This window comes from Haliotis rubra, unplaced genomic scaffold, assembly GCF_003918875.1.
Source record: "Haliotis rubra isolate DU_JTF1 unplaced genomic scaffold, ASM391887v1 Scf412, whole genome shotgun sequence".
NCBI lineage: Eukaryota > Metazoa > Mollusca > Gastropoda > Lepetellida > Haliotidae > Haliotis > Haliotis rubra.
In genome coordinates, this window is record NW_025767094.1 from 254634 (window position 1) to 273549 (window position 18916).

The 18916-nt window shown below is 38.6% G+C and overlaps 1 protein-coding gene across 3 annotated transcripts; it reads left to right on the plus strand.

The window, feature by feature from the left end:
- The first annotated feature begins 559 nt into the window (after positions 1 to 559).
- Positions 560 to 18892, plus strand: LOC124288131 (dehydrogenase/reductase SDR family member 11-like). 3 transcript variants are annotated; one of them, XM_046724698.1, is made up of 8 exons: positions 560 to 590; positions 748 to 856; positions 9205 to 9414; positions 10210 to 10304; positions 12694 to 12823; positions 16165 to 16254; positions 16873 to 16938; positions 18125 to 18892. In XM_046724698.1, the coding sequence occupies exons 3-8, from the start codon at positions 9238 to 9240 to the stop codon at positions 18164 to 18166; spliced, it is 600 nt and encodes a 199-aa protein (XP_046580654.1). In that variant the 5' UTR covers positions 560 to 590; positions 748 to 856; positions 9205 to 9237; the 3' UTR covers positions 18167 to 18892. The 3 variants fall into 3 exon arrangements, with proteins under 3 accessions (XP_046580654.1, XP_046580652.1, XP_046580653.1); XM_046724696.1 differs by lacking the exon at positions 560 to 590 and having other exon boundaries at positions 810 to 1018; XM_046724697.1 differs by lacking the exons at positions 560 to 590; positions 748 to 856 and adding an exon at positions 8071 to 8171.
- Positions 18893 to 18916: the final 24 nt, after the last annotated feature.

Consider the following 18916-nt stretch of genomic DNA (forward strand, 5'->3'; position numbering starts at 1 on the left):
TTGGCCTTATTTATTATTACACTAGTGATATATTGCCGTACGTCATGGAACGCTTTATGACGTCACGGTGGAAGATGTCTTCAATGACGTCATGTTGTCTTCGCCGACTCTTGTGGTCTTCGATGTCACGTGAAAGTAAAAAATCCTCGGGAATAATGGAACTCTTTCATAGAAGAGTAAGAAAAAATTGCACGATGTTAAAACGTATAATAGTAAGAGGAGTGGGAGATTTCTGAGGTCGATGGGAAAACTGGTGATCTCTGTGAAGCAAGATTTCTATGATGGTTTGGTTACAAATAATATCCTGCTTTCCGTATCACGCCCCGAGCCAAGCTCATCTACACGCTATTACATCTCGCACACGTAGCCTTTGTCAGATATGTTTGTCTCGTGAATAAACATTTGTTTTATGAAAATATGAAAAAAAATGAAAAGCAAATTTCCGTAAATAATCCCAAATACATCTTGCTGATGAAAACGCTTTGTAAACGCTTTGCTCAAATCGACGCTCATACTAAACATACACAGCTGCAATATTGACAGTATAGGTGTCGGCCTGGCATCGATGCAAGCATAGGCAACCACTGCGGGTAAGAAAATCGTTACACAAGGCCCCGGTTTGGTATCCACACCCCCTACTATATAATATGTAGTAGGGGGTGTGGATACTAAACCGGGGCCTAATTTATCGAGTTACTTACCCGCGGTGGGGGCCTATGGATGCAGGGTCATGTCTTGACTGTATAGGACCGCACCTCGGCTCTCGGCTGGTGTCGGCCACGAGGAGAAAGAGCTAGGTCATGGAGACGAGAGTTACGTCCCTTACCCGACGAAGCAGCGTTTCAACTTCCATCAGGTATTCAACAGTCAATAGCGATAGCACGACATGGAGCGGTGGTCGGGACGTGTAGCTCTAGTGACAGGGGCCTCGGCCGGTATCGGGGCGGGGCTGGTCAAGGCACTGGTCAAGCATGGCATGAAGGTGGTGGGGTGTGCAAGAAACATCGACAAAATACAGGTGAGATGTAAAACCAATGAGAGCTGGGACCGGTGTGGGAAAAGTTTACTGTAGCCCGCAGATAGTCACGTGAGTGATATAATGTAAATCTCCACGGTTAGATCGTTGTTTTAATTATATCTGTTGAAATATTCATAAAGTAAAATACCTTTAGAATTGTTGTCACGAATGAAATTCAAGCACACTAAAATGATTTGTATATATTTCCTATTTCAGTAAAGAATTTATTTATTTAATTTTGATAATTGTTTGTGCAAAATATTTCGCAAATCTTTTAAAAGCTTATTTCACGTAAAGTTGTATGGTTCCAGAAACCTTTTAGCGATGTTTTGTCAGAATATTTGTTTTAACTTAATTCTAAAGAATAGAAAAACTAGTTGTTTTGCTCCTTGTGTTAAAACTGAAAACACTAACTGTTAACAATGATATACAATCCATGAGAAATAATCAGGCTCTGTTACTCTTTTGGCTTGTACTTCAAGAAACAAAATAAGAATAGCAGACTCTTTAACACTTATAGTCAACTTTCAGTCATGTGACTGTTCAACAAATATGAGATTTTTATTAAAGTGTTTTAGAAAACTTGTACACTTCTTAAAATATTTGATTTTAAGAATATTCTTCCTCTTAGCTTTGCCTTTACCCATATTTCTGAAATACATACAAAACTGATGACTCTGAAGTAAGTACCTCAAACATATAGTGCACATACATATATTCAAACCAGGAGACACTAGAATCGCTTGATGAAGTCTTCTATGGTTAATGTCTAGGCAACTGTTTGATGAAAACAATTAAAAAATTCATTCTGCGACATAGCTGAATGCTTGATATTGGGATACTGTGTCACGAATTGGTCAGAGGCTGAGTGCAGTCACAAATCCACTTTTAGCATAAAACCCACAAAGCCATCAACATGGATACAGACCATGCTTGTAAACAACTTTGAATTACGATTACATAATTCACTGCCCATGGATTATTTGATGTATTCCTCAATAAACCCATCATTTCCTTGAATGCTTGTGTCTTATTTTCGCCTTGCTGCATATATTAAACAATGTTCCACATTTTAACAAGTGATAAATAGATGTCAACAAGCATCTAGATCTAGTTAATCTGAAGCTGAGTATTGTCCGATGGTCACCCTTTGATGTCAAATATTGGCAACTGGTAAACTTTTCTAACCTTGAATCCAAACTGTAATTGATATATTTTACAAACACTGTAACTAGCTATGATTACCATCAACAGTTAGCTACCACAGGCAGATCCAGGAATTTTCAAAGAGCGGAGTTCAGGGGGTTCGCCAATGCAAAACATTAACTTCAATGTGGTCTTTAGTCATTTTCATAGGGGATGTGTTTGTGTGTTGACAATAACAGGATAACAAGGATTTCATCAACCAGATGATCCATATTCAGTTAAGTTAGTGTTAACTGTCAAGAATGTGTCTGTAATTTCTTCCTGAGAATACGTTTTAACACCCAACTAATAGCATACAGTTAGGTTGACCAGAAAGTATTCACATTATTTTAATTCCCCATTTTCGTGGAATAACAGAAATTGATGCGACCTTTCCCAAAGACTGAAATGAGTGAAGTTTTTCAGTTTCTATTCTTAAAACTTTCAAAGTCAATTTAGCTCAACCATGCTTTTTAAATGTAGAATATTTGTTACTTTAAATTATGGCTATATTTCCCTTCCATTGCCAGCGGCTGAAGGGATGGTGTAAATCCAGCTAGGGCCAATGCAGGAAGCAAATGTACTGTAAGTCCCCATGGTCCCTAGTATGGTGATCTACCTTCAGTTGTTGGCGATATATAGCCCAATTTTATATTGTGTTGTTTTGAAATGATACAACATTTTACACTGAACTCAAACTATTTTAATCGAATTGTGATATTCTAGCCGTTATACTGTCCTTCGCTGGCAGGTTTTTAAATAACTATACATATGTTAATTTTTAGTACATAACTTTTTGTCGTCACAATATGGCTGAAATATTGCCGATGTGATGTTAAATATTAACTCACTCACTCTATTCTTAAAAATGGCAGTTCGCTGTAAAGTTAACTTTAAAAATAAATTCAGGGAAAATAAAAGGGAACAAATTATTGTGTCAGAATCTTGTACTCTTACACTCGAAAATTGAATGCAATAGCTGCCACAAAATGCCACTCAACTGAACTCCACTTAAACACAAACTGCTTGCACTGGGTAACCTAATTATCCTTTCTATCCATAATAAAATCCTGTTATGCAAACTCACTCAGGTTTCCTTCACAACAATATACATAATATTCTCAGTTGTCAGCCTTGTAGTGCTGAATTGCATTTAAATTAGATATGAGTGCATGGCTGAGTTTTGTCTCGGCGATATTTATTAACATTTCAACGTCTCTTTTTGCACTTCCGAAAAAAATGTTTGCCAGTAGACATGAGATCTACACCTATTGTGAATGAAAAGCGAAGGATATCACACCAATGTTATAACAATTTTTCATGATGTCTGATGCACAAGGCTTATGTGATAGGCAGTTACGCTATTATCACATCATCTGCATATGTATAGGGTTGGCATATGTCCACAATGTTTCCTGAACAATGATAATGTTCAATTATATGAGCTGGCATAGCGTTTCTGCAACATGTTGAAAGGATTGTGAAAGCATGTTTTGAAATAGATACTCATATGTTACCATGATGTTCTTGATTACCATATTGCAGAAGGTGATATCTGTAAATGAACCCCTTTATGTGGCAGTATTACATGACTAGCATGTATAAATATATTGTTGTGCTGCAACATTTAAGTAACTATATATGACTATATATATGGCTAGCATGGGACATGTTTTGCAATGAATGAGAATTTACCTTTAGAATAGAGCAATCCAGTCCTGACCAATAAACCCTGCCGAATCGCTCTGGGCACCCGTTTCGCAAAACTATCGTTGCGCTACGACTGTCATAGGTCTGTGTTACTGTATAGAAGTTACGACAGTCGTAATGCTACAACAGCTTTGTGCAATTGGGCCCAGGCTAGCTATTCTCAAAATGTTTGTAGCCCTACAAACTTCTTATGCCCATTCTTTAAACACACTGGCTACGATCAAAGTTAAGAATTCTTAGGGCTACGAACATTTGAAGAATCAGGGCCCAGGAGTTGTTTCTGACCACAAGCTAACCAATATAGGGGTGCGCGGGCAAAACTTGATTCCACGGGTGATGAAGTTTGCTTGTGGTACTTTGTACCCATGAAAAATATTTAAAGGGGACAGTTGTACGTAATTTTGATTCCGAATATAATTTTGTTGTCAGATTGGTTATGGTAGGTGAAAATGAGTTGCATGCCTGATGTAAAATCTGCCAGCTATTGAAAGGGAAGTGTATTTCTTGGAACCATTCTGTCAGGCAAGGCACGGATCCTTTAAAAAGGGGGAAGGGTAACTGATTTTAAGTTTTAAAAAAAACTCCATCCTAATTTTATGGTCACCATAAACACAAGCAAGTTGAAAATCATATTGATATCTATCTAGATTGTCAACGGCATTACATTGCCATTGTGTCTTTATCAGTTGTTCAAATTAGATTAAACCAATAATCTGAAAGCATAGTTTTACAGTTTGTTAAATAATGAAAAGAATAGAAATTAAGAACTAAAACAGACCAATATTTCAATCTATTGGCGTCATTTGCTGCAAACAATGTGGGGATACGGCCACTACATTATTTCACAATTAATCCCTGAAAAGGTTTATTACTTAAATCATCTTTTCTTTTCAACAAATGAAACAAACAATTATGATAGTCATAATAAATAAGCAGCTGTTAGATTTTGCAGCACATCAAGAACTATTTGGATTGGCAACTTAACAAAATATGCAATGATTGCTAGGTATAATCTGTATTAGGAAGTATAGGTGAGTGACAGATATTGTTCATTGTTATTGTTACATGTGTTTTGTAGTGTTTGTAGCCCCATGGCTATTTAAGAAACCAACAATCCCTGACCATTTGTGTTTCAGTATAGTGTACAGGTTATCACAAGCAACTAAGCTAAGGGTGAACAGTTACCTTACATTATCAACTGTGGCATTGGATAACAAATATCTGTGGCCCCTGAGCCCCCTGTGTTAATATCTGGTATGGTGACTGAATAGTTCAGGAAGTATCTTAACCTAAGGAGATGTTTCATCTTATATGTAACTACGCAAATCTGAAATTTCTTTACAGGTCCATTACAGTGACTTTTTCTTCTTCCCCAAATCTCTCCTGTAAGGGGTACATGATGATGCAGTTGTCTTAAAATTTTGCTTTCTGTAGGATATATTCAAATGTTAAAAAAAATATAAAAATAATAACGTAGAATTCAAAAAAATCTTATGGTGTCATTTGCTCTAAACAACATGGGTCTAAAGACACTAAATTATTTCTTGATTGGTGACAAAGGTTCGTTGTGCTTTTATTGTATTTTCCTTTCAAGAAATGAAAATATTCTGATAGTTGTACTAAATAAGGAACTGTTCGATTTTGCAGCTCATCAAGAAACAGCTCCAGTGCTGAAACTACTTGGTATGATACTTGAACCACATAATATATAATGGGATTGAAAAAGTTAAGTTTGAATGTAGGGATGACAAATATGATCAATTTGAAATGATCCAATTTACACACAGAGAAGGGGCAGGAACATGTGAATCAACAACAAACTGTAAATTTTGCTTATGATTAGTGTGTTACAATATGGTTCAGGGTCAGCAATCGTGTGTCTCTCTCCCACTATCAGTAGTAGTCAACATCTGCGTATGTTTTTTACTTTCAGTTTGGTGATTTTAATAATGTCAGCTCTATTGAGTTAGTGCGACAAATACTGTTTGATGCAGGAAAACAATATGTGTGCAAGAAGCATGGCTAATACAGCCGTCTACTTTCAGCACCTGTTGATTTAACATTGATAAAATAAATACATAGAGTGAGTGAGTTTAGTTTTACGCCACTTTTAGCAATATTCCAGCAATATCATAGTGGGATAAATACATGGTACCTGAGGGCGGTGGGCTAGTCTAGTGGTCAAAGTGTTTGCTCATCACATCAAACGCCTGGGTTCAATTCCCCACATGGGTACAATGTGTGAAGCCCATTTGTGGTTTCCCCCGCCGCGATAATTCTGGAATATTGCTAAAAGCGGTAAAAGACTAAACTCACTCACTCACTTACTCACTCACATGGTACCTGTCCTAGTGTGGTCTTATATTTGTATGTAACCTACACCTGTTTGTATTATAAGTATCATTTTACAGGAATCATTTTGTGTTTCATGATCCATTATATACACAAAAGAATAACACTATGTACTGAATTGAAGAAAAAAATGAATACACATACTTTTTTTGATGAGTGATCACCTTTTTAAATGAAGCGCTAAAAATTTAATAAGTGAGACTATTTCAGCAAGTAGGGATATCAGGAATAGGATTTAATGACCATGCATCTCACACCTGAGTTGACCTGATACTGATACATAAATTCATTTCCTGACCTACCTCCAAGAATGATCTGTTTGATATAGATGTATAAAGCCTATGGGTGTAAGCAATATTTTACATCTTACTTCATGTGTAAAAATGTTAGATTATCCTCTGGGTTGAAGAGCATTATCTACTGAATTGAAGAGCATTATCTACTGAGTTGAAGAGCATTATCTACTGAATTGAAGAGCATTATCTACTGAGTTGAAGAGCATTATCTACTGAATTGAAGAGCATTATCTACTGAGTTGAAGAGCATTATCTACTGAGTTGAAGAGCATTATCTACTGAATTGAAGAGAATTATCTACTGAGTTGAAGAGCATTATCTACTGAATTGAAGAGCATTATCTACTGAGTTGAAGAGCATTATCTACTGAGTTGAAGAGCATTATCTACTGAATTGAAGAGAATTATCTACTGAGTTAAGAGCATTATCTACTGAATTGAAGAGCATTATCTACTGAATTGAATGCAAAGAAGAATAAAACAGTACATTTTCAGTAAATGATTACTTTTCATTTGAAGTGCTGAATGTGAAAGTTAGAAGCGAGACCTGAGAAAGAGATTGACGAGCATTAATGATAATGAGAAGAATTTGAAATTTATATGTCAGAAGACATTAAAGATGTTACATGTGTCTGCAGAAGTAAAGCAAAATGGTGTAAAGCAGGTGAAAAACAATATTTTTGATGAGAGATGAGAAATTCTAAAAATGGACCCCTGTGTACAGCAAACTAAAAAAATTTAAGCACTTGAACTCATGCATCTTATAATACTTATATGTTTACCTATCATGGTTAAGGGCAAAACTTACCTGTGAAGGTCCTGGTTAGAATATTGATCTTCAGTAACCCATGCGTGTCGTAAGAGGCGACTAAAGGGACCGGGTGGTCAGGCTCGCTGACTTGGTTGACACATGTCATTGGTTCCTAATTGCACAGATCGATGCTCAGGCTGTTGATCACTGGATTGTCTGGTCCAGACTCAATCATTTACAGACCGCCGCCATATAGCTGGAATATTGCTGAGTGTGGCGTAAAACTAAACTCACTCACTTACTTACTAAGGGCAATACTGTACTCTATGAAGCTATATAATGAGGTGTCACAAGGGTGAAATCATGGTTTTCTATCATTGACATTGAAACTCAGATGCTTCAAGACCCATGAAGAATTGGGTTAGAATTGTCCACAGTAACCCATGCTTGTCGTAAGAGGCGACTAACGGGATCGGGTGGTGTTAGGGTCACTGAGGTCTATGCTCAATGTTTATCACAGGATTGTCTGGTCCACATTCGATTATTCAGACTGCCACTGGAATATTGAAAACCGATGCTTCCATTACTCAGCATTAGCTGACTGCAGAAACTGTTAGCTATCATGAATGGAGTGTTTACTGAGCTCATTATAGGATATTTATATAGCGCACATATCCACGCACTAGTGCATGCTCAAGGCGCTGAAATTGCACTGTGGGACATTGTAAACCTTAGTTGCCACTGACATGAAAGGACTCCATGGAGCAGAATGACTTGGAGTGCGATGAGTCACCAACATGGCAGAGGCAGGGAAACAAATTGAGGGCAGTGTTAGATAAATGACATTCACTCGGCAACAGGTTGCTCGTTATTCTGTCCAGTGATAAGCACAATTCTTAGCTATCTCACACTTGACACTGTAGCACTAGACTAATATTTAGTCTAAAAATATCTTATTTCCAAAATATGTATCTATAAATATGAAATCCAATCCATTTGGAGCACCGATGATGCTTCATTACTAGAGCTGAAGTGAGGCACCCGTACCGCTTTGCGGAAAAGGACAAAAGTTTCTCATGATGCACTAGATTCTGTGCTAAATTTATCTGGGCATGATGAGCAGAAGTTAGAGTTTTAGTTTCAGGTGCTCGTGACACAGGCTGTTGATGGATACCTCTCTCCAAATGACAGATATTAAAGTAGAATAGGATAGATAAATAGAAATAGTTCAGAGAATTATCCATAGACACTGACAGGGGTGGAATTAACCCATTGCCTGACGTCCCAGTCCAGTGTTTTTTTCTCTGTCGGGCAAGCAAATTTGTATATCATGCTGTACCTGTGTCCAGTTGACTTTCCAATGTTAATTATGTTGTTTACTTTAAAAAATCAAGAGGAAAATAGGCCGATATAGTTGGAAAATTATCAGGGCAAGTGATTTTACATGTGCCATTGAACCGGAGTACGCTAGCAATTTTAAAGTTCAAATTTTAAGTTCAAATTCATGATTTATTAGTATATTTCCCATTTTCGCATACATTAAAAGGCAGATTCACTTTCAGTTGATTAAAAGGGAAATTCACGTTTAGTTGACTGCAAGGTAAGTCAACGCTATGCTTTTTCTCAGATACCAAACTAATCAGCATACCTCCAGTCTATATATAGAGTTAACTCTCTTCGAAACTTGAACAACTGATAATGTGGTTTTGCCTAGTTGTCTATGCTAGATATGTCTATGATGAAGACTCATGTTTCCATGGAAACCATTTCACCAATCTATAGTTGATATGGATGAGCTGGAATGATAAAAGGTTTTGCAAATGTGGGCAATGGATCTATGAGTCTGATGCATGATGACATCAATCAAACTACACATCATTTTCCCTTTGTCAGACTCTAGCAGCTGAACTGAAGAGTCAACCTGGCATGGTCAAGGCAGTGCGCTGTGACATATCCAAGGAAGAAGATGTATTGGCGATGTTCCAGACGATCAAGGCTGACCCTGACCTTGGCGGAGTGGACGTGTGCATCAACAACGCTGGTCTGGCCCACAACGAACCACTGTTGACAGGAAGCACCCCCCAGTGGAAGGAAATGGTGGATGTAGGTTTTCTTTTGTACTTGTTCTTTGTTTAAACAACAGACACAGAGATTTTGATGACACACATAGAAGTTACTAAATAGAAGCCATGAGAGAAGAAAGTTCAACATAAACTTTTGACTTGGGATTTAGCCCATAGTAGGGATAAAGGGGTCGTTGTCAGCACGGGTACTACAGATATGTACCCCAGGTACGTTTCTGTATACTGGCCAAAATAAGAATACGGAAACGTACCCTAGGACGATTCCATTCCCATTGTGTCGTATTCTTGACCGGAACTGTCATACTGTTGTATTAGATACATTTGATTGCATTATGTAATTAATGAAAATACACAGTAACGGATATTTCGCGATGCACATGAATACCACTCGGAATCAATTGAACGGGAACAACTACATACGATTTCGGTTTTGGATTGCGGAATATGGACTCGTCTGCCGTTAAGGGTACCGGGTACGTTTCTGTATTTTGACTTTGTTAAGGGTACATATCTGTATACAGAAACGTACCTAGGGTACGACAACGACCCCTTCAGCCATACTAGCATACTGGAGGACTCATATCATCATCTGGTAGAAATGTCTGTCAATGCGTCTCATATGAAATGGGATGGGAGTAAATGGCAGAGAAGCACGACTATTTTCAAGAGTGGTGTCCCACAGTGCTGATTTATATAAAATATTATTAGGGCTACAATTACAGTAAGGCAAAGCACAGGTTCGATTCTCCCTGATCACTATGTGCATGTCTTGTCATGTCATACCTGGATTTCAAGGTAGTGTATTCTGCTGCAGGTGAATATCCTTGGCCTATGCATGTGCACCAGAGAGGCCTTCAAGTCCATGCAGGAGAGGAAGGTGGATGATGGGCACATCATCCTGCTCAACAGGTAGGTTAGACAATGTCAAAGCACTATCTCCGAAAAATAGATAATACCACTAAGTGTCTTCAGATATTGATGATTATCCCCCGCAACAATGAAGTTGCGGGCGATATAGAAATGAGTTCCGTCCGTCCGTCTGTGTGTCTGTGTGTCCGTCACACTTTGTTCGAAGCATATCTCCTAAACTATTCGTGATGGTTTAACCAAACTTAGTACACATATCAAGCATGATCCTTAGATGTGCCTTTTGGGGGTTAGACCCAGATGCAAATTTTATTTTTTGCGGTTTCCATCGAAACATGACTTATGCTGTGGCTATGAGGATGTCATCTTGTCCGAAGCAGATCTCCTAAATTATACACTCTAGCTTCATCAAACTTGGTACACATATCAAGCATGATTCCTAGATGTGCCTTTTGGGGGTTAAACCCAGATATGAAGTTTATTTTTTGTGGTTTCCATGGAAACGTGACTTAGGCTGTGACTATGATGGTGTCATCTTGTTGCATTTCCAAGGCAACAAGTTAGGCTTCAACTGAATTTGGTGGTAGTGCTCCTTTCTGGAGCAGATCTTAAAAACCTTTCAATACTCTCCTTCCACTTTGCCGTATACACTCCAAAACATTTGACATAATCATAACTAGTAGACATATTCATAAAGAGCATTTTGCCGTTGTGGGGGATATTGATGACTCTGTCTTCTTGTTCATCATTGAACCAAAATGCTATTCAATGCTGCTGTTTAATGTTTGATAGGGATGCAGACAATATTTCATCCGATTCACATATACTGAAAGGCAAAAGAAACACAAGTGCAGTCCAATAAATAGTTTATAACATTTTCAGAAGTCAATGTGGAACTGATACATGCATAAATGTTAACAGTTGCAAAGATCATTTGGTTGACAAATGTTTGGGATAGTGCCGTAGCATTTACAGAGACTTGGATGATCACGCATCAAGGTCACAAGGTCACAAAAGTCAGTATCGTGTATGACCGCCATTTGCATTTACCACTGCTGCACAAAACCTGTACATGGAATGCACCAAATTGTTGGTAAAGTGCAGTGGGATGTTGATAACTGTCTGTAGCACTGCTGCTCGAAATTCAACAGCATTTGTTGTCCTTGGACAAACTTGGTTCAGTCTTGGTTCTGATGTCTGGTAAAATATGGCACATCATGGGGTTGGAGAGCATTCATACCATTCCCCCTCCCAGGATCAATATTCTTAAACACAACTGGCGTAGTCTCTGGTTGTAGCTGGGGCCCAATACCTGCCAATACCATTACACTCTGGTTGTAGCTGGGGCCGCCCCATGCATTACTTTCCATCACACACTGATCAGCATAACGTTGACCTCGTCTTCGCCATTTCCTGACATGTCCGTCAGCATGGGAAAGACAGAATCGACTCTTGTCCAAGAAGATTACACAGTTCCACTGTCTGTGACGCCAGCTCAGATGCTGTGTTGCCCACTGAAGACGAACCCAATGGTAACGTTGGGTCAGTATAGGATGATGGGCGGCGATATTTCAGGTTGTTGGCCTTCAGTCGACGACGTACGGCCACTAATGGGGTGTTGGTGGGCTCCAATGGTCCTTTGGGCTGTTTCATTGGCACAGAGGATTGGATCTGCCTGATGTTGACGACAGATGAACTGGTCTTGTCTGTGCGTGGTCACTTTTGGCCTACCACTCCTTGGACAGTCAGCAGTGGTCTGCGTGGTTGCATAACGACTTTTAAGGCCATAAATGGTCGTAACATGGACGTTAAAAGTACTGGCAATGTCATCCGCGCTTGGTCCCTTTGACATGCATTTAATCTTGGCATTTTGAAGTCAGCCATTGAATAGTGACAGAGACAATCTGCACCATTTTATAGCCATATCAGTCAGCAAATGCATGTTCATTTCAACGTGAAACTTCGATTTCCGGACCCATGGTGTGTTTGAGCAATATGTTTTAAAAGTGACTAGTAACTTCAAATGAGGCAATACTAATGGAACAATTCATAAAATTAAACGTTTGAGCCCAAGAAATGTATTCACAATGTTTATTTCATACTAAATATCTAAGACTGATTTTTGACAATTTCCTAAAACAAATTGCGTTTCTTTTGCCTTTCAGTATACATTGCATTGAAATGATTTTGGTCTATTCATCCTTATTAGTTTCATCACACACGTGTTATAATTTCCCTTTTAGATTCTTTCTTATGGTAAAGGTTTCAGTCAAAGGTCCAGGTAAAAGTTTCATGGTATTATAACCTCTTGGTTATTTTAGCAGAATATTTTTATGTTTCTGAAATAGTTGTGATGATTTGAAAGCAGTGATTTCATAGTTTCAAGAAGTCAATTACAGTGACTTTTCTTGTTCTTGTTTCATGATTGTAGTATGTCTGGTCATCGTGTTATACCGAGCGGTGCCACACACTTCTATTCTGCTACAAAGTATGCTGTGACTGGAATAGTTGAAGGACTCCGACAAGAGTTGAGAGAGTTGAAAAGCGGGATCCGTGTAACGGTAACAAGATATCTTATGAATAGCTCACCTTCTCTTAAGGGATTTATCCTCAGAAACTTCCTGCATTGAGAGATCATGTGTCTGTTTATGGTTGGACAGGAAACCTACAATTATGTTACATGACAGACCATCTATATGTGTTGGGGGAGAGATGACGTTGAACACGCTCCCCTATGATCAGTCTCACTCTTTGAAAATATTTAGGGCTCCTTGCCTCTAGGCAGGAGACCTATTGTAATCGTTCGGATTATTATTATTATTATTATTTATTATTCTGCCGATTTTTGTACCAAACATACCTCCTGAACCAATGCTCCGAATCGCTTACAAAAAATCACACAGATGCCCACCGAGGTGTAGATATTCCCCTTAAAAATCTCTAGGCTCTTGGCCCAATAGCAAAGGGGGCATAATTCAAAATTAATTCCAAAATGTCAACGTTTGACAGCAAATATCTCAAGAACTAATTGTTCCAACACTTCCAAATTTCTTGTACAGATGCACAATCGAATTCCCAACAATTTTGCCTGGACGGGTCAAGTCGCTCAAACGTACCGTTTGGCAGTTTTTTTTGTTTTCATTGTTTGGCCATGTTTTTCAGCACTTTTCTGAGTAGTTTGCTCCCAAAATGTGCAAATGCCAGTATGGTAGATGATGTCCTGGTGATTCCAGAACACTAATTGTTTTGAACGTAGACCCAAGAACAACTGAGATACAGCCTTTTAAAGAGGGAACTATTTCTTCTCCGGGAACGTCTTAAAAGGTACATGACCCCGTGACCCAGGCTGTATTTGGAAGATCCGCTCGCATGTCAAAACATGTGTTCTGGCTCCGTTTTGGACGGTGATATCTAGCCCTCAGATACAATAGATAGAAAGTAAAGCCAAGGAGACCTCATCGTTGCCTGCAACTATATTTTTACATTATGTTACATTATGCAAATTATGTTTGGTCCATGGTGTGTAACTAGAGATTACTTGAAATTAATACTAATGGTTAGTTGTAAGTGATAGATTTACGGTAATAATGGTGACAGCATGGTGTGATAGGTATACATTTGCAGGGAGAGAAAAGTTCAATCGGTTGATCATCTGACCATGCCATGCCACAATACATTACTGAGCCTTCTGTTACCCTATCTGGCTGACTTGATTTCAGTACAATATATCTATACGGAGACACTTGGAAAATGCATAACCAAGTTTGATATGCGAAAAAATAAAGCAAGACATGGGATGGAATCAGTTGTTATTATTTATGAAAAGCACTTGGAATAGCACTCAGTCTGTTGAGGAAAAAAATGGAATGTTGTCGACAGGACATGCACAGTGTCTTCCACACTGAGGCACCCCTGTTATCACAGTCAGTATCTCGTGTGGCCTTCATCAGCTCTGGAACAGAGACAGAGACGAGCGATAAAGGGCATAATAATGTTCCTACATTCTTGTTCGAAGGCCAAGGTCAAATCTGCAAAAGTTGGCTGCTAGTGGCTGACGTCCATCACAATGATCCAGTTCGCTGAAGGAAGGCTTGTGTCACTCTTGTGGCATGGGGGCGTGCGTAAATGTCATGCTGGAATATGACGGCGTTGATGACAGCACAGCAAAGGAACAACTTCAGGCCATAGAATTTGATCCACATAGCGCTGTGCTGTGAAATTGCTCTGAATAACGTGAAGATCGCTCCTGAAACATGCTAGTTTTGCTCCCCAAACCATCACACTGCCACCGCCGAATCAATCTCACTGTCTGGCACATGCATTGGTGTAACGTTCACCATGTCGCCGATAAGCTCGTTCTCCTCCATCGACAAAGGATACACAGTACGTTGACTCATCCGAAAACACAATTCTCCGGAAGAAAAGCAGTGGTTGACATTCATTCATCTGCGCAATTCAGGCGGTCCTGATGGTGTCGGGGCTGCAATATGGGGCGCCAGGCGAGTCTCAGGGGCCATCTGACTGTAATGGGGTGGATTCGTCTCCCATGTCTGCCAATTGTGTTCGCTGCTGTTGCTGTTGCCGTCCTGAAGCGATCTCTGGGGTACGCTAGTTGACTTTGTCGGTCTTGTCTAGCCGTAGTCACCGTAACTTGACCTGGTTGAGGACAGTCTGCTACGCTTCCTGTTTGTTGATGTCTACCGAGAAGATGCCTTATGGTTGATTGGTTGACATAAAAACGGCTGTGTGTGAAGTCCCTGCTTCGAGCAGTCCAAGAGCACGTTCCTGTTCCTATAAACTCAGTTGTAACATTGTTTCGAATCGCTTCTGTCCCATTGATGCCCTTGCCTTAAATGCATGAGACCTCGGGCAGTGCACGTGCATTTTCATTGCATCGTCAACGTAACAACCGGTAAGGTGTGTTTTAGCGATTTTGTCCTCTTCATAAAACATGTCTTTGATAAGCATTTCAAATGTCAAAGACTTCATTCACGTTTGTTATCTTTTTAAAAAAGAATATGCTAAAAATAACTCTTTGCGTTTTCAAGGTGCTTCAGTATATGTAGGAGTCTTGCTGAGGCAAGAGTGTTCAGAAGCATTTATCAAACTATCAGTTCTTCCCTTGTGTTAGATACTAAGTTGTGGATTACTCAGGGCTCGAAATAGTGCTTTGTTAATTGCACTGGTGCAACCCAATATTACAAAGTGCAACCTAGTTATTAGTCTAACTTGCACCGGAGGCAACTCAATTTTTGTGTGGGTAAACTCTAAATGAAACATCTAAATAATTCAGTCGCATATTTCTTACATTACGCATTGCAATAAAAGCAGTGCAACTGGAATTTGTCTGGTGCAACTAGGTTTTTATCTTAGGTTGCACCTGGTGCAAGCAGGTTAACATATCTTTAATTGAGCCCTGATTACTACAAGCCTATACAAGCTCCATTTCCTTTCATGTCGTACTACACCTTGCCATTTCACACCTCTGATTATTGTGCCTCAATCATGTGTAGAACACAATCTGCCTACCCCAACAAATGAACTGGTTTATTAGATGATGAAAATATGTCGCATTTTGTCCCCAGCAGACAAACGAAATGGCAGTTTTTCAAAGTAAAGATACCTATTACTGTCTGAATTCAGTATTACAACATACCCCACAGCATCAAATATTCACCTTCACTTAATTTGGGGAATAATTTCAGTTCAAATTCAACCAACAATGGCTCTGTTCATAGCAGCAACAACATTTCTGAACGAAGGTCCCCTTACACTTCAGATCACAATGGTAGGCTTGAAATAGCCATGCTGCTTGCAGAGTTGTCTTGAAAGCATACTTAAGTTACTTCACTCATCTGATGAGGAACATCTGTAAATGTATAGCGTGTGTTCTGTTTTCCAGTCAATAAGTCCAGGTCTGGTGGAGACAGAGTTCACCTATCGAATGATGAAGGACGATGGAAAAGCTAAGGCGATTTACAGCTCAATTCCGGTTAGTGTCTTGTACAGTATAATTGTGGTCTCAATATTGTTTAGATTACCGGTAATCCAATCTGATGAGGACAGTACATGTGTATATATAAAACAACACTGATTCTACTTGGGTCCTTTCAAAGTGTAACACTGAAGTAAAATTTCCTTGGAAGTCTTTTGGCACATTTGTTGTAATATCAAATATCCTAGAGAAATGGCCATAACACTCATGTGGGACATAACATTCTCATACCTCCAATTACTGGGATATCACAGGGTACCACAGTTAACTCCCAACTAACGATAAAATTGTATCAGTGTTTTTGTTTAAAGTTGCACTGCATTAGCAACTGTTTTCCATATCTTACATTGACATGCCATATGATTATTAAACTTAATATGTGTTATGCTATAAATTTCAACAAGGGATCATACTGATGTAATCATGTAAATGTTTGTGAGATCAGCTGTAGGTGGTTTGCTTTGATATCATCTTTAGGGATGTACCATCATGTGTGTTAAAAACGAAAGTGTTGGTGTGTTGCGGTTTCTCAGGCTTCCAGAGAAAGGCAAGGACTTTGATCTAAAAACACATTGTCTGCTTCACATCCAGTAACTCCTACATTATTTCTTCCAGTGTCTGCAGGTGGACGACATCACGAACACTGTGATATTTTCCTTACAGTCTCCAAAGCACATGGAGGTGAGTCACAAACTCGGATGTTTGGTTGCATGGTTGACATCCATTACTCCATGGCTCAGTATAACAGTGTTCACGAATTGCGTCGGACCCTCTGACAAATCTGGCAGATTAACCAGATTCTGACTGTATATTTCAACAATGACTTTGACTGAAGTTGTTATATGTGACATGTCACACTTGTTTGCTGTTTATAAATCTTATGTTTCTTGATAATTTCAATGCCAATTATAAGAAATATTAAATTGTGAGTTTAATTTTATTCTATGGGTCCTGTGAATTTTCAGTAGGTCAGACAGACATCTGAAACTTACAGGACCCAATGTCCTGTTACTTTGAAACACCATTCGTGATCACTGGTAAAATTTATTGTGGGGGTCAGTGCACAAAAGATTTGAGTAATTTCTTGTTTATGGTGCAGCAGTCAATCACTATCAATACTACTGTTATTGTTTCCTTATAAAACATGTCATAGTCAGTTTGTTATTTTCCTGGACACTATCAGATGCTCTCATTTAGTGAAAGGGCATTGCCATGTTTGCATGAAACCTTTCAGAAATACACAGAACTAAAGCAAGGAATATTATTATTGTCCGTGGTTTGTCACGACATGACCTGCTTGCTTCTGCCTAATATCATTACAGGTCATGACCTTTCATGAATTTTAACTGACCAATGAAATGGCTAAAAAAGAAGTCGACGTCAGCTGATTGGAAAACTGCTTTCTCAAGCTTTAATTTCTTGAGCATTAATTTTAAACAGATGACTTCATTTCCAGAAACATTTTTGATAAAATTCTCAGTTCAAAACTTGAATTGTATTCAGTTTCAAATGTTTATCTAATACAAAAGGGAAGAGATTGACGATGACTTACATGAAATCAGTCATTACAAAGCCTGTTCTTTTCACTACCCTGTCCTTACCTCTTTCAAGGTTGAATAAGAAAACATGTCAGACTTTCACTTCCCCAGGTTTATAACTGATTCTCTGATATGTTGAATATCGTGAGATATCTTGGTTTAGCGACAAGCTAACATGTGATTTAAATGAGCTTGGGTTTTGCCAGAATTGTAAATGTCTGAAAACTTTGGTTTAGTTCTGGTGAGCTGTAGAGCTCATGGTTGTGTAAGTCACCATATGCCTCTTGTCTGAAAGTATTCATATCGAGGTGTGATGTTTTCTTTTCCAGATTAATGATGTCCTAATCCGACCAACAGCCCAGTCCAGTTAGAGGAACTTCAATCAGCAAACTATTTTGATGCTGTGGTTTTGGTGTACAACATGTCAGCATATAATCAGATTAGTCACAGTAGTTTTACAATATCACGCAGACTTGCAAACTAAAAGATGTACATGATGTTTTGGAATGGTGCTAAAACGTGTAATTCTTCTTTGTTGACTTGGACTTGGAATTTCCTGTTGTATATATGTACGCAGTTTAGTACTCAGATACCAAATATTGAGAAAACTTTCGAAGAAAAAGAAAAATTGTTAACATTTGGATCGCTGCGGACTCAGAATTTTATTTTTTGAAGGAATGAAAAAGGTATCTGTCTAGAAACTTGATTAACATTAACAAAGTGACCTTGACATTGTTGAACAAGAGGTGAGTAACAGGCCTTGGTTTGTCACTATTTTTGTTGATTTTATTTCTTACCCTACCGAAAAAACTGATGTTTTATGTTTAGGTACTTGGGTATCCCGGAACAATATTGTATCTACTGGCTGGATTATCCCATTGTTGTAGATTATCCAGTGCTGATTGTTATTGATTTGACTATGGTTATGAATTTATGATTTCCTTGTTATATTTTGTCATTTAACAAATGATTGTGTCTACTATATACCAGATATCATTTTGAAAGATTGAAGGAATAAACAAATGGATCAAATCTTAAATGTCGTGTTAAGTTGTAACTCATGCTCCCCTCTAATGGCAATAAAATCATCTTATTAATACTTGAGTTTTTTGAGAGGTATA

Excerpts from the sequence above, each read along its gene's own strand:
- LOC124288131 (XM_046724696.1), top strand. The coding sequence starts at position 887 with ATGGAGCGGTGGTCGGGACGTGTAGCTCTAGTGACAGGGGCCTCGGCC. Across the intron at positions 16,255-16,872 it reads CGATTTACAGCTCAATTCCG|TGTCTGCAGGTGGACGACAT; the intron begins GTTAGTGTCTTG and ends TATTTCTTCCAG. Across the intron at positions 16,939-18,124 it reads AGTCTCCAAAGCACATGGAG|ATTAATGATGTCCTAATCCG; the intron begins GTGAGTCACAAA and ends TTTCTTTTCCAG.